Source organism: Diabrotica virgifera, chromosome 3, assembly GCF_917563875.1.
Source record: "Diabrotica virgifera virgifera chromosome 3, PGI_DIABVI_V3a".
Classification (NCBI taxonomy): Eukaryota; Metazoa; Arthropoda; class Insecta; order Coleoptera; family Chrysomelidae; genus Diabrotica; species Diabrotica virgifera.
Genome location: NC_065445.1, coordinates 194915653 through 194932368, shown reverse-complemented (window position 1 = coordinate 194932368; position 16716 = coordinate 194915653). Strand labels below are relative to the sequence as shown.

General features: G+C 36.1%; 1 protein-coding gene across 1 annotated transcript in view; it reads left to right on the top strand.

Moving 5' to 3' along the window:
• Window positions 1-16716, top strand: part of LOC114324345 (lachesin) — a 200074-nt gene that overhangs the window by 103303 nt on the left and 80055 nt on the right. Inside the window, exon 2 of the mRNA XM_050647110.1 lies at window positions 6465-6682. Within this exon, the coding sequence (XP_050503067.1) occupies window positions 6465-6682 (218 nt within the window). The remainder of the gene's footprint in view (window positions 1-6464; window positions 6683-16716) is intronic.

Genomic DNA, 16716 nt, shown 5'->3' with positions numbered 1-16716 from the left:
AAAATGGAGTTTGGTAAACTTTGATCCAATTGTAAGAACCAGAGTTATAGTTAGACACAACTATCTAGTAATTTTTAGTAATTATTTTTTCGCGAAGTTAGTTGCATTTTGACGGACTAGACGTGGCTGGAAATTACTACTATACAACCAAGCACACATGTTCATAGCCAATATTAAGAGTAAACAAATCTAAATAACATATAATCTTACGCCAATCGATAATAATTATTTATTTACACCATAATACACTCACCGGCAAAATTAACCGCCCATCTTAAAAATGGCTCATTTTTGATGTCTCGAATTTCCTAAACCTGTTATCCGATTTAAGTGATTTTTTAATACGTTATAGCCTTATTCTTTAGCAATATCGCTGTAATATCTAATATTGTTGCTAAACAGGTAAATTTTCATTGTATACCGGGTATACCAATCAAACTTTGCTTTTTTTCTCAAAGTTCGCATCACCCTGTGGAATATTCTAGCATTCATAATAAACTGAAATTAAAACCCAACTATAGTCTCCACTCCAAACTCCCAATTTTAGTTTTCTCAACATTCTCTTTGTTTGATTCATTCGCTTATGTTGGACCATAAAAAGTTAGGTACTTTAACAACTAGCCATGTTTTTCGTCATTACAGAGCGTTTTTAAACAAGTATGGCAAACTTTAAGGGGTACCTAATTCTGTATGAAAAATAATGACAGTTTGCTTTATAAACGTATATCTGCAAATGTTTCGTTTCCGAGATAGGTGTTGAAATTTTTCTTACAAACTGACGAGTTATTTACTGCTCTAAAACCGGTTAAAATATGCAAATGAAATTTGGTGGAAGTCATAGTATGTATGTACAGTATGTACTACTGAATCCAACTAACAATTATGTTATATTTACTGACAGTAAAAGCGTGGTGGACAGATTTAGTAACATTCAAACAGTCAAACACATAAACCACATTGAATTGAATATTCTTAAAACTCTGTTTGAAACTATACAATTAGGGAAATTCAATACAAAGGGTCATTCGGGAATAAATGGCAATGAAATAGTTGACAAATTTGCTAAATCAGCTTATATAAACGGAGAAAAAATAAACAAAAATTTAATTCCAGCTTCAGATATTGATACTTTTAGCAGACAAAAACTTAAAAATAATTGGCAATTGCATTACAGAGAATGTAATACTGGCTCAAATTTTGCTCATTGTGACCCTAGGATATCCTCAAGAAGATGGTTTTACACAGAATATAATAGACATTTTATAAAGACCATTAATCGGCTGAGAACAAATCATGCTCTTAGTCCATCTTACATGCATAGAATCGGCTTGGCAGATACTCCCAATTGTACTTGTGGCAAAATCGGAGATCTAACACATGTCATATTAGAATGTCATTTAGGGGAGAGTGGTCTATGCTGGGACATGGTTCATAGTGGGACAAATGACCTGGCAACCTTGTAAATTGCGTCGAACACCTCAAATCACTTGTGTTGAGTCATATGTTCAGACACGTTGTGTTTTGTGATTAATTTGCGGTTTCCGGTCGATAATAAGAGAAATATTTAATATTTTCAATAAAAAGGTAAGTAAATATATTATGTCATTTCTACATTTAGAGTCAAATAATTTCGTTTATAACTTTTTTATTAGTAAATATTTTAAAAACATACTTAGTATGTTTTGAGGTTATGATATGAGAGAGTAGATCGGCTAGTAAATATTTGTTTTCGTGTTGCCAATTTTAAGTAATCAGTTAGAATTTATTTTTCGTGGAATGGTTCATACTGGGAAATATCTATGTGGTGCATATTGGGACATCTAAAAAAGTGGTCTATACTGGGACGCATGTAAATAGTGTATGTTTTAAGCGTTTTTCTGATGATTTTTATTTAAAAGTAGGTTTCTAATTAAATATTTTTAACTTTTGTATATTTAAAACATATCAATGTTGTCAAATTGAATAAAAAACAATTAAAGATGATAATTTTTATATCTTGTTTAATTTTGTTACAGATTTTTTACAATGCCTAAGTGGGCGAGGGGAAAGCTACAAGATCATTATGAAGATAGTGCGATACTTCACTTGGAAAGAGCAAACCAGATAAAGAAAGCTGTCCTACAAGTAATCAGCGGTCAGAAAACCTTAAGAGAAGCAGCAGCAATAAACTCTATATCAAAATCGGCTTTGCAGCGTCATGTTTCAAAATATAAGGCTCTCTCAGGTGATGAAACAGAGAAGTATGATTTTACACAAAAACATGGGTATAAATCCGTATTTACTGAAGCACAAGAAGCTATGTTGGCACAATATTTACTTGATGCCTCTTATATGTGCTACGGTTTAACTGAAAGAGAGACTAGAATTTTGGCTTATTCTTTTGCCATCACAAATTCAATTGTTATACCAGACTCTTGGAATTTAAATGGTGCTGCTGGGACTGAATGGATGAAAAATTTCCGACATCGTAATTCGCGGTTGAAGTTACGCACAGTTACGTTGAAGCTACCAGTTTGTCTCGTGCGACAAGCTTTAACAAACACAATGTTAGTGAGTTTTTTTAAAATCTAACGAGTGTGCTTCAAAAGTATAAATTTTGTGCAAGTGACATCTATAATTTAGACGAGATCGGAGTTACGACTGTTCACAAGCCTCCAAAGATATTAGCGCAAAGTGGTTGCAAATAAGTCGGAAAAATCACTTCGGGAGAACGAGGTATTTTAGTAACAATGTGTTCTGTAATATCTGCAAATGGTACTTTTATTCCACCATTTATGGTTTTCCCAAGAAAAAAATTTATCCCAAAAATGTTACAACACGCTCCTCCTGGTTCTGGTGGTTCCGCATTTCCTTCAGGTTTGATGACTGCGAACACGTTTTCAGAATGTTTGGATCATATTATCAAACATACTAACTGCTCTCCTGCTAAAAAGATATTAATTATATTGGACAATCATGAAAGCCATTAAGCAGTTGATGTTTTAAAGAAAGCAAAAGATAATGGCATAGTATTATTGACCATACCACCACACTGCAGTCATCGGCTGCAGCCTTTGGATGTTTCCTGCCATGGGTCCTTCAAGTCATACTACAATAGAGCATCTGATGAATGGATGATTAATCACCCGGGTACACCTTTAACAATTTATAACATAAGTGAAATTGTTGGTAAAGCATTTCCTTTAGCCTTTACCCCAACCAATATCTTAAAAGGTTTCCAGAAAACTGGAATTTGTCCGCTGAATTCCAACATTTTTACAGACCAAGATTTCATGATGTCTTATGTCACAGATCGGCCGTCTGAAGTTGCAGCTTTACCAAATCCAGAACCTCAAAATACTACAACAAACGAAGCAAATACTCCACCCCAGTCATCCACTGAGGTTCATATTGTTCCCATAGAAAAGATATCAGTTGATTCAAATGAAATTAATACTGCCTATTTTGAACCTTCTGATTTATCTCCAGTAGCTGGACCTTCTCATTCTCGAGCATCAATATTAATAACACCTGAAGTCATTAGGCCTCATCCAAAAGCACCTCCTAGAAAAAATACCACCAAAAGAAAGAAGGGGCAATCACTAGTACTTACAGACACTCCTATAAAAGATAAAATATAAGAAGAGTATAGACAAAGACAAGAAAAGAAACAGTTAAAAGAAAACAAGAAACAGAAAGTCACAAAACAAGTGTTTGGAGCATTACAAAAAATAGAAACTAAAAAAAATAAGAACATATGTAGTGTAGATTTATTACCTAACAAAAGGTACAAACGCCAATCAAGCTCTGAAGAGTCCGAAACAGACGACGGCATGGAATTCAACGCACTTTGTGATGATGAAGACAATGATTTAGAGCCAGATATTCATATTGGCGATTTTGTTATTGTGAAATACCCTACCAAAAAAACTGTTCGTCATTATGCTGGATGTGATTTCTTTCCTTCGTAAAACATTGGGTAATACATTTACTTATCCCGAGAAAGAAGATATAGACACAATAGAACAAGATAGTATTGTTAGGATTTTACCAAAACCTAGCGCAATAGGTTCAACGGAACGTTCAGCAAATCAGCTACAGTTCCAGTTTGATTTTTCTACATATAAAATGTTTTAAATGCTTTCTGTAATCTTAATTTTTATATAAATAAATTTCTTAATATTTTTAATATTGATTCCCCATGAACACCTACTTATCTCCTGCTTCAACTATATGGTCCCAGTATGGACCATATGTGTCCCAATAGGAGTCCCACTATGAACCAATATTGGTCCATACTGGGACAAATGGTTCATACTGGGACAATGATTATGCAGTCCTTTCTATTAACTTTATCTAAAATTCCAATTGACACATAATCGAGGATATTCAAAGCAGTGATTTTATACGTTCAAACCTTTAGAAAAATAAGAGATGCAACCGAAAGACTGAAATGTTCAAAAGTGTCCCACTATAGACCACCCTCCCCTACAGATAAATAACATAAACGACCTTTATAAGGAATTAAAAAATTTAAAATGTTGTTTCCCAATAAATCTTAATACTTTAATATTTACAAATGATATGGAAATTCTTCATCTCCTTTATAAACATGTTAAATTATGTAAATACAAATTGTAAACTAGGAATAATTTGTTAATTTGGTTTGAAAAAATTAAAAAGAAAAAAAAATAATATATAAAAAATAACATATAATAAAATAATAATAAAAATAAATAAATAAAAAAAATAGAAACAAAAAAGAAAAGAAAAATAAAAAAAACGAGTAAAAAATAAAAAAAAAATAGAAGTAAAAAAGTGATTACCACAAATTAAAATATATAATAAAAAAAAATATAATATAATAAATATGTTGTATCAAAAAAATAATATTGTAGTACTTACGTTATGAAATAAGCAATTTATGACTATGAATCTGCAATCAATCACAAACAAGTCTGGCTAATTGGCTCTCCCAAAGCCATTTTTCAAGCCAAAAAAAAATTGCGCATTTTGTGACATACAATTAAACATTTTACATTCACCATTGGCGCGCATACGGGTCATATTACCTGGTTTTATTATAGCATCAAATAGGGCGTATGGATTTTTTGAAATTTCTAAATTGATTGTAACCCACAAAAATAATGAAAAAAAAAATGAAAAAATGGAGTTTTTGGAGGTTGGGGAGGGGTGGTGAGCTACAATTACGTTGAGTCTTATTTTTTAATTACAATGTAAAAAAATTAATTCTTGGAGTCAGGGCATTTTGCTTTTTTTAATGGGAGGCACCCTTTCGACTTCTTTTATTAAAAAAAAATGTTTTTATCTGAATGAAATGTATATAGAGTTCGAGAGAAATTGATTTGTACTTTTCATGTATCAGCTTACGTTTCCATTGAATTGACTAATAAATTTATTTCTAATTCTGAAAGACGGCTATGGAAAAAAAATAACAAAACAATTATTATTATTATTATTTTGTTTATTTTATGATAGATTACGGTGATAACAGAACCCTGATCTTTGGTTTAGGCAAAATTGGTTGTACTTTTCAGGCCGTTAAGTGTAATTTAAACAACAGATTGAGTTCAAGAACATGAATTAATTGAAAAATTACTATATTTACTGCACTTGACCTTTTATGATTTTGCTAAATTTAGGAAAATAGCTCTCCATGCATTTATTATTTCGGTTTCGACCATCATTGTTTGCATTGTTCTCTCATTCAGTTAGTTAATATTCTGTAGATAATTTTTATTAACTGTTGCTATTCCTGTAGTCCCATAAGTACACATATACGGGCTCAGAGATTTGTTTGAAAATTTGCCTTCATTTTCATTAGAAATGTACTATTCTGTTTTCGCCCTTCATGTTTTGAAGATTTGTTACTAATGTAATTTAGCTAAAACTTTTTAATGCAGTATAATATATTGCATTATAATACATATTATTATAAGTCAATGCTAAAAAATAGCAATGACTAAAACTACTTTTTTGAAAATGAAGACATTTCGTTAGAATAATCATCTCAGGTTAGAACTAAGCCAAAGAATGGTTAAGTGCTATGTTTGGTCTGTACCTACTTTTATATGGTGCAGAAGTATGGGCACTAAAAGTATCAAGCATGAAATAAAAACATTCTTAAGTGCAGAACAATTATTCAATGTTGCAGAAGATCGAGAATCCTTCATAATGGTGATGGCCAACGTCGGATAATGCTGGTATGGCACGTGAAGAAGTGATTTAAGTCTTCTAGTTTTATATCAGCGATGTTTTATATCGTTTGTTAAATGTTTCTTAATTGTTTCATACATTAGAAGGTGTATTTTGGGTAGTTTTTTGTCTCCCCTTTTGTTTACGTTATTTTCCGATTTTTTTCGGTTTCTTCTTTTCATTGTTCATTCTTTTGTTTTATTGTTTTTTTTATTTAAAGCAATGGTTTATTGTAATACAATTAATCATATTATTCTTTTTTGTTCCAGATTATGCTCAAAGATCTCCAACGATATCGTATATAACGCAGACACAGATTAAGGATATAGGAGGGACAGTGGAGCTCCTGTGTTCAGTACAATACACTCAAGATTATTCTGTGATATGGATGAAAGTAGATAAAAGTCAAACGTCTTACAGTTTACCAATTTCTACTGGAAGTTCTTTAATTTTACATGATTCCCGTTTTTCACTTCGATATGATACTGTAAGTACCTTTTTTACACTGTTGTCACACTTTTTATTATATCTGAAATCCATATTATAACTATACCCTATTGACTACAAAAACACGATTACGTCAGTATAGATTTCTGGCGTCAGAGCATTGCCCATTGCCAAAACATTAGAATATTAAAATCCACAAGGAAAAGAAACATTTTTCCTGTAGTTGGCTGTATACCTTCAATCACAAAAATTGGAAAAAATCCTTTGTAAAAGGTATAAATTTTTTTATTAAAAATCCCTTTAATATAAGGGCTAAATCACATAACGTGTTCGATTTTTATATTAAAAAATGATCATCAGTGTTAAAACCTAAAAGTAAGTATGACCGTTTTAATGAATGCAAAGTTGATATTTAAATTTTGACTAAGGTTAAAGCAAGTTGGTTATACTTACAGGTTGAATGCCAGCTGAGCCACCAAAGAAATATTAGGGTAAAAACCCTTTAAATATTATATATATGCATTAAAGGTGCATACTTAAATAAAACTTTTTAGGATACATATTAACCAGAATATCGAAAATTCACCCTATTTGTGGATTCACAGCAGGCCGCGTTTAAAATTTAAATTTCAGTTGACTATCTTAATAAATAATGTGAACTATGAACCTGTATGACTGCAAAATTTCAAATGTGTATTTATTTTAATAGCCGAAATATAGAGGTTATCTTAAATGCGACACACTGTGTTAACAATTGAGTTAACCAAGCGTCCAAAAATCTTAAAAAGATCTTGGATTAGAGATGTACAAGCACAGGTGCAGGGGTGCAGGATCGTAACTAGAAGAACTCTTGCTTTAATATCGAAATATCAATATTGTGCCTCAAAAGAAATACTGTAGATGGCAAAGGTACTAACGAGAAAAATGAGCTGACATATAATTTCACTACAGCCAAAGATAAATTAAAAAGAACGTTTAACTAGGACATTTGTATATTGTAAATGAGAAAAACAAAATAATAGTAAACAAGAGTACAAAATAGTATATTACTTTATGAGGCGGAGAAGCATGACTTTTCTTGACGCGCCCGATATTACGCGCCGAACGAAGTGAGGCGCGTAATAGAGGGCAAGTCAAGAAAAGTCGCTTCTTTGCCGAATAAAGTATACTATTTTTTCTTCAAACGTAGCAATTTTCAACCATAAATAGTACAATTCATACGCTATTTTTACTCGAAATTAACTGTGACAACTATCAAAGTCGTCTAGATGTTAGAAATTAAAATAATTAAGTCGTCGGTGGGATTTGCGTCTCCCTGGTTACAGTTGTTTGACAGTTGTTTGCAATTATTAAAGACAGCTTATTGTTGTTGCAACCGCAAGCGCAAATTTAGTGCGAAAATGGATAACCTAAACGAAATTGAGTCCGCGGCTAATGATGCAGTAGCACGTTTGGGGCCCTCCAAGTCCGGAATAAAGTATCGGTTAGCGTACAAGCACTTCCAAGAGTGGTGCAATACAAGAGAAGTACGGCAAGTTACCGAAGAGAAGTACGGCAAGTTACTGGCATATTTTAATATAATGGAAAATGAAAATAAATGGAAATCTTCTACAATGTGGTCACGATACTCTATGATAAAATCCGAGTTAGTTATTAGAAAAAATGTGAATATAAGCAAATTTTTAAAGTTACGTGCCTTTCTGAAAAAGACAAGCGAAGGATATACTGCAAAGAAGTCTAAAGTTTTCACTAAAGACGAGTTTGATAAATTTTTGTGTGAAGCGCCAGATAAGTTGTACTTATGATTAAAGGTAAAAAAATTATATTGCAAAGCATGTAGTATACTCTACTAAATTATAAAAATATTTCAGATTGTTTTGTTAATTGGGGTTACCGGCGCCTGTCGATGCGACGAAATGGTAAAAATGAAGACTGTGGACATTGAGGATAAAGAAAATGTAATAATTATCAAAATCCCAGACAGTAAAACACGACAAATTAGATCTTTTACGATAATTGGTCAAAACTACATTAAACTGTATAAAAAGTATGCATCACTGCGGCCTGAAAATTTCACAGAAAACCGATTTTTTATCAAGTACCAAAATGGAAAGTGTTGCCGAAGCGTCATGGGAATACATTCGATCAGCGCAGTAGCCCAAAAAGTAGCTACTTATTTAAATTTAAACGATGCAAGCGCATACACGGGTCACTCTTTACGACGAACTTCAGCAACACTTTTAATTGATGGAGGCGGAAATCTAGAATGCCTCAAACGACATGGGGGCTGGAAATCAAGCACGGTTGCCGAAGGATATATAGAGGATTCAATAAGAAATAAGAACGATAATGCTCAAAAAATTTTAAACCCTCATGATTCGCCAACATCGGGAATGATTGCTGAAAGTTGTGCTCGACCATCAGTATCATCAACAATTACCAATGCGTATCAAGAGTCGGGAACATTTTTGCACGGTTTCAATTTTGAAAATGCCTCATTAACTAATTGTACTTTTAATATTACTATAAATAAAAATGATGTTTAATTGTTGTTAATGACATTTGTATTGTTGCTTTGTGACATGTTTCATATTGTTGCCATGACAACATTTTTCCCTCCGCCGTAAAGAAATGGGAAAAAAAACTGCTGCCGGCGGAGACATCAAACTTTGACAGGATCAAGTTAGATACACTCAGAAAAATGAAAGAATACCCATGAACGAACATATAAAACATGCTGTATTTTCCTGTCACCGTGTCACAAAGAAAATTCTCCAGTGCAAGTACATGTAACAATAATTATTACATGTAATTGCGCTGGCCAATTTTTTGTGTGACACGGTGACAGGAAAATACAGCGTGTTTTATATGTTCGTTCATGGGTATTCTTTCATTTTTCCTACTGTAAGTAATGTCATCATTATTTGACGTTTGAAGAAAAAAATATATACTTAGTTAAATGAAAAAACCTGAAAACCCTATTCTAGCTGAACTTTAGAAATAAATGTAACAATAACTTAAACAAACTAACAGATATTATGTTGTAAATAGTCCGTGACACAAACTTATAAGAATAAACGCAAAAAAATATTCGTCTTCGGATCACAAAGGGTATAGGCTGAGGTTGTCTGCTGGTAGCACAAAGTATTGTGTTATATGGAGTACAAAATGTGAGAACAAGGTATTGCTTCTTACAGTCAGTGCGAAACAACTATATTGAACGCAAAGTATTGCGTAAAACTTGGAGGAACAAGGTATTGCTTCTTAAAAAAGGAAAACAATCGACTGACTTTTCTGCCTGAAGTTTTTTGTGACAGTCCAGAGCACGGTGAAATTGTTTTCATTTTCTTACACATTGTCACTTATAGCTAATCTTAAAATCTACCTACAAGTATAATATTAAAATGACAAATTGGCGTTATAAGAAAATGGAACTTAACGAAATATTTTAAATTATTTCGCATGTTTAAATGAAATTTAAACACACTGTATATTAATATAATATATTTTTATTCGTATTGTTACGTTTTTTTAGGAAATATTACGCGAATTGACTTTTAATTATTATTAAATAAATAAAGACTTACTTGAAATTGTTTATTTATAACACTTACAATTAACACTTATTTAACAACAATATCTAATTTATTTTACACTTTCTAACATTTAATTTATTTACAAATACGACTTATCTACTTTACAAATACATACATTTCAGCAACCCGATCAAACAATAAAACAATATATCGCGTCGAATATATTAACTGACTGACTGCTGCTTAAAAATCATCCGCTTATATAGATACGGCTCTGCTTCGAGAACAGTCAGGAAGGCCTGAGGCGGGTCCACGCCTATCATCGGGGAAACTTCTGGATTAGCGGAGACAATACTCGTCGATGACGTGTCGCTGTTGTTTGTTGACTACTAGGGGCAGGGCCGGCCTCAGTTAGAAATTCGTCACATTGCCCCCTCCTTAAAAGATGGTTCCTCCTGGAACCTTGTCAGGACTGGAACTGGATGCTGGTATCGGCAACTGGACCCTCTTTTACAACTCCCAGTTGTATAAAAGTGACAGGGGACGGTCTTCTTTCCGCACCAGTAACTATGCGGATTGCAACAGACTAACACCTGGACCTCGGTGTCTTGGAAAATTTCTTCTACCATATTTCGGATAACTCTCCAGTCTAATTGGCTGCATTCTAACTTTGGTATGGCTAACTTTTGCACGTCGGACTCCAACACGTGCTCTCTCAATTGAATTAATGCATCCCATACATCTTGGTAGGTAGGTTGGTCACGGACAGTGTCTTTTGTTACCAGATAGAATAGGTAACGTGATGCATCTTGGAGTTTCAATGCTTTGCCAGGAGCTGGCAGTTGGCATTGAAGTTCTGCAACTCGACCAAACTTCCTTCGGAAGGCGGATGCCAACCCTCGTGCGTCTTTGATACTGGCTGGGATGGTATGGGCCAGCGAATAGTCATCGGGAAGTGCGAGAAGATCTCGCTTTTCTTCAGTGGTAACACCATGTCTTGCTTTACCGGTACCTCCGTAGGCACCCATGAACTCTTCAAAGGTAAGGTCAGGTATTTCTCGAACTTGGTTGACTTCCGCTTCTTCATCTACGTCGTGGTCTCCCTCGTACGGCGCCAACCGGTTATGGTGGACTATCATCGGCTTTCCCCTAGGAATCTTGCTTATTCGGTAGATAACGTCATTGATTTTCTTGACAATGAGGTACGGACCTTCCCAGAACTGCTGCAACTTGGGAGAGCAACCTGTTCGCTTCTTTGGATTATAAAGCCAGACTTTGTCGTTCTCCTTGAAACATCCCTTCTCAGCTTGGGTATCGTATCGTTTCTTCATTCGGTCGCTAGCGATCTGAAGATTAGAACGGACCAACTCATGTATATCGTCCATTCTTCTTCGTAATTCATTCACGTAATCCTCACCAGCAACATCTTCTCCAGGTCGACATCCAAACTCTAGATCACAGGGTAGACGCATCTCACGTCCAAATAGGACTTTTGCTGGTGTTTGGCCAGTTGATTCATTAACAGCAGATCTATAGGCCATTGCGAAGAACGGAAGGTACTGGTCCCAGTCTCGTTGATGATTGGCCACCATCTTTGTCAAATACTTGCCGACTGTCCTATTCATACGCTCCACCATTCCATCCGATTGCGGGTGATAGGCCGTGGTTCTTGTCTTCTTCATGCCTAGTTTATCACAGATTCCTTGAAATAGATCGCTCTCAAAGTTCCTTCCTTGGTCACTATGGATCTCCAGAGGTACTCCAAATCGGCTGATGCAGTCTTTGATTAACACATCTGCAATAGTGGCGGCCTTCTGGTCTGGAATTGCGTAGATCTCCACCCACTTCGTGAAGTAATCCATTACCACCAACATGTATTTGCATCCATTGTCACTTTCTGGAAATGGCCCGGCAATATCCAAAGCTATTCTTTCAAACGGACTTCCAACATTGTACTGTCTCATAGGAGCCTTTCTTTTCCGGTAGGGTCCGTTACTTGTAGCACAGGTAGTACATTTCTTACACCAGTCCTTCACATCGTCGGAACTATTCATCCAATAAAATCGTTCCCGAATTCTCTGAAGGGTCTTCTTTACACCAAAATGCCCTCCTGATGGACTGTCGTGTAACTGACTAAGTACTTCGGCTACTCTGCTCTTTGGAATCACCAACTGTGTTCTTCTCACTGAATTATCATCATTTTCTATTACTCGTTTAAGCAAGCTGTCTTCCAAGATAAATGAGTCCCACTGGGCCCAATACGTCTTAACTACTGAGCCTAGGCTTGATATTTCTTGCCAAGATGGTCGACGATTTTCTTCTTTCCATTTTCGAATCTTCTGTAAAACTGGATCTTTTTCTTGTTCTTCCTTGATCTTGGTAGGCGTCCACTCGTCGTTGACCACTGTTGTTCTTAGTACTGCTGCTTCCTTTGACTCTGTTTTGTTGCAATGGGAACATTCTGCTGGACACGGTCTTCTAGATAGAGAATCAGCGTTCCTATGGCTAACTCCGGCCCGATGCTCGATCTTGAAATCGTATTCCTGAAGTCGTTCAATCCATCTGGCTATCTGACCCTCTGGATTCTTAAACTGCATTAACCATTTAAGGGCGGCATGGTCGGTTCGGATTAGAAACTTCCTTCCGTAGAGGTATTGATAGAAGTGTTCCACTGATTTTACTACTGCTAGAAGTTCTCTTCTCGTGACGCAATAATTTCGTTCAGGTTTTAAAAGCACTTTACTAAAATATCCAAGGACTCGTTCCTGTCCTCCTTGGATCTGCGACAGCACTCCTCCAATTCCCACATTGCTTGCATCCGTATCTAAGATGAACTCTCCTTCTGGCAGTGGATACCCTAATATTGGCGCTGTAATTAAATGCCTTTTCAAAGTTTCAAAGGCCGTTTGGCAGTCTCCATCCCAGCAATAATCCCTTGCTTCCTCTGTAAGTCGCGTTAATGGCTTAGCAATATCTGCAAACTTCTTAATGAATCTCCGGTAGTATGTACATAGTCCCAGAAAACTTCTCACTTGATGTTTATCAGTTGGTTCAGGCCATTCCTTAATGGAATCGATTTTTCCTTTATCCACGGCCACTCCTTCTTTGCTGACTATATGACCTAAATAATTGACTTTACTTTGAAATAACTGGCATTTCTTGGGATTTAACATTAACTGGGCAGCTTTAAGTCGATTAAAGACGTCTTCTAAATTCTTCAGGTGGTCTTCAAACGTTTCTCCCAAAACGATTATGTCGTCTAAATACACCAGGCACGTTTTCCAAGATAACCCTCTCAACACATTTTCCATAAGCCTCTCAAATGTCGCAGGAGCGTTACAGAGTCCAAACGGCATAACGTTGAATTCCCATAATCCAGATCCTGTCGTAAAGGCCGTCTTCTCTTTGTCCACTGGATCCATTTCTACCTGCCAATATCCAGACTTCAAGTCCAACGTAGAAAACAATTTACTTCCAGCCAATGTGTCCAACGTGTCGTCGATCCGAGGCAGAGGATAACTATCTTTCTTGGTAACATTGTTCAACAAACGGTAGTCCACACAGAACCTCGTAGTTCCATCTTTCTTCTTGACCAGGACCACCGGAGAGACCCATGGGCTCGTAGAAGTTTCTATCACCCCGTCTTTCTTCATTTCTTGAACAATCCTTTCAGCTTCCTCTCTCTTCGCCTGTGGTAATCGTCGAGCTGATTGACGAATTGGCCTAGCGGTACCAGTGTCAATTTTATGTTTGACAACTGTCGTTCTTCCTGTCTTTCCTCCTTTCGGTACGAATATGTCACGATATTGCCTAAGAAATTCCCTTAATTTCTTTTTTTCCATTTGATTTAGAGATTGGCCTGCAACTGCAACCATTTGGTCGAACTTGTCGTTGGAATTATCTGATGTTGTCGTCTGACGGATTATGGACGTCACGGGTACACAAGTTCCTACTTTTGTCTCCTTCTTGATGGTCACCGGGTAGTCATTGATATTAATCAATCTCACGGGAATTTCTTTAGCAGAAGTAACCAATTCCTTTCCAATTATGATTCCTCGGCCAACCTCCTCGTCGTGGTTCCATGGCTCCATCATAACAGGTGTTCCTTCTTCTACAATTCCCTGTAGCCGCGCTACGATGATCGTTTCACTCCTCGCAGGCACAACTGTATCTTCTCTAATAGCTGCTAGCATAGTGCTGTCATCATGTGGATGAAGAAATACCTCCTCGTTGCCAACTTTGATTACCCTGTTCTTAAAATCCAATTGAAATCCATGCAAATTCATTACGTCCATTCCTAATATAACATCTTCTTCGATGTCTGCAACTATGACAGTATGGACGAACTTTTCTGCTCCAATCCCTAATTGTATCTGGATTTCTCCGTGGGTGTTGGCATTTTCACCTGTGGCAGTCCGCAGTCGCAACCTCGTTGGTAAGAGTTTCTTACGGCTGTTTATAACTGACGGTCGTATAATGGTCCTGGTCGCTCCGGTATCCACCAACAATGTATACTTTTTACCATTTATTTCTCCATCTACATATACACTATCTTCACGACATTTCAAAGAAGCTATTAGTATGAGATGGTCTTTAGAGTAGTTCTGAGTAGAGGCTGCCCCCCTAAGGTCTGTGCGCTCTCTTATTTCCTGCTGGTGAGTTTCTTGATTTGCGTTCTTCCTTAAACTCCGTGCGTACCCCTTTTCACCACAATTGCAGCAATTCATGGTCTTCGTTTTCTTCGATGTAAAGCCTTTCACCATATTTACCAGCTGGTCAAGTTTGTCTTCATCCTCTTCCTCTTTCACGGTCCTAACTTTACTGTACCCGCCAGAGGCCTGGGTAGCTGATTCGTATTCGAGGGCGGCAGACAAGACATCGACCAGCGTCTTGTGACGAGCTAACCGCAGTGCTCTTTGCATTTCATGATCACGAAGGCCATCAATGAATGTTTGAACAGCCAACTTTTCCATCATGTCTTCGGGAGCTGTCGGATATGCATACCGTACTAACCTGGCAATATCGACCTCGTATTCTTGAAGAGCTTCATCTTTCTTTTGGCGTCGATTTTTAAGCCGCGCCTGATAGACATACTCCAAATGTTCCTGCCCATAGCGCATGTTTAGTCTCTTCATAAGTTGTTCATAATCATTAGTTTCCTCTACTGCTATGGTCTCAAGTACATCTAAAGCCTCTCCTCGAAGAGCAACAACCAGGTTTACAGCTTTGTCTTTTTCAGACCATCCGTTCGCTCTTGCACCTGCTTCGAACTGTTTCACATAACTGTTCCAGGAAGACTTTCCGTCGAAATTTGGCACCTTAACACGAGCATGACCCACACTCCCTTCAGCTATCGACCGTGGCTCCAATTTGTATTTGGTTTCATCATCTTTAATATCTGTTAAGATGGGTTCCATCCCTTTGTCTACTTTTTCCGTTTCCTCCATTTTCTTTTCTATTTCCTTGATCTTTTCTTCAAAAGTAGATTTTAGGGATGATATTTTGTCATCAAAATCGGAGGTAACTTTAGAGATGCTAGCAGAGATCTCGTTAGTCATCTTGCTTTCAAGGGATGAAATATCACCCGAAACTTTCGAAATGTCACCAGAAACTTTTTTTTCTAATGATGTAATGTCTCCGGAAACTTTGTTCTCTAACGATGTAATGTCTGTTGAAACTTTAGAAACATCGGAGGAAACTTTCGAAATCGACGAGATCACAGCAGCATGCTTGTCTTCAAACAAATAGGTTTCTGGATCTTGACCCTCTTCTTGAAGAGCGTTCTTTAGACGTTCGACTAGATCAGCCTTTTTCCCAGTAGTGTCCATGTCTCTCTCTTCTAACTGGTTGCGGAGCTCCTTAACGATCAATTCAGTGATTTTCTTATGTTGTGAAGACATTGTCACACACTTTATTTATTACGATTTATATTTTATTTATTTTTAAAAGTTCCACACTCTATTTAAACCGAAAATTTACGTTAAATTTATGTATTTCAAGTATCCTCACTTCTGCACCATTTTGTTACGTTTTTTTAGGAAATATTACGCGAATTGACTTTTAATTATTATTAAATAAATAAAGACTTACTTGAAATTGTTTATTTATAACACTTACAATTAACACTTATTTAACAACAATATCTAATTTATTTTACACTTTCTAACATTTAATTTATTTACAAATACGACTTATCTACTTTACAAATACATACATTTCAGCAACCCGATCAAACAATAAAACAATATATCGCGTCGAATATATTAACTGACTGACTGCTGCTTAAAAATCATCCGCTTATATAGATACGGCTCTGCTTCGAGAACAGTCAGGAAGGCCTGAGGCGGGTCCACGCCTATCATCGGGGAAACTTCTGGATTAGCGGAGACAATACTCGTCGATGACGTGTCGCTGGTGTTTGTTGACTACTAGGGGCAGGGCCGGCCTCAGTTAGAAATTCGTCACAGTATATTATGTTATATTTTTTTCGTATAATAGGCTATTGATTATGTTCAAAATAAGAGAGCTAAAAGGAACT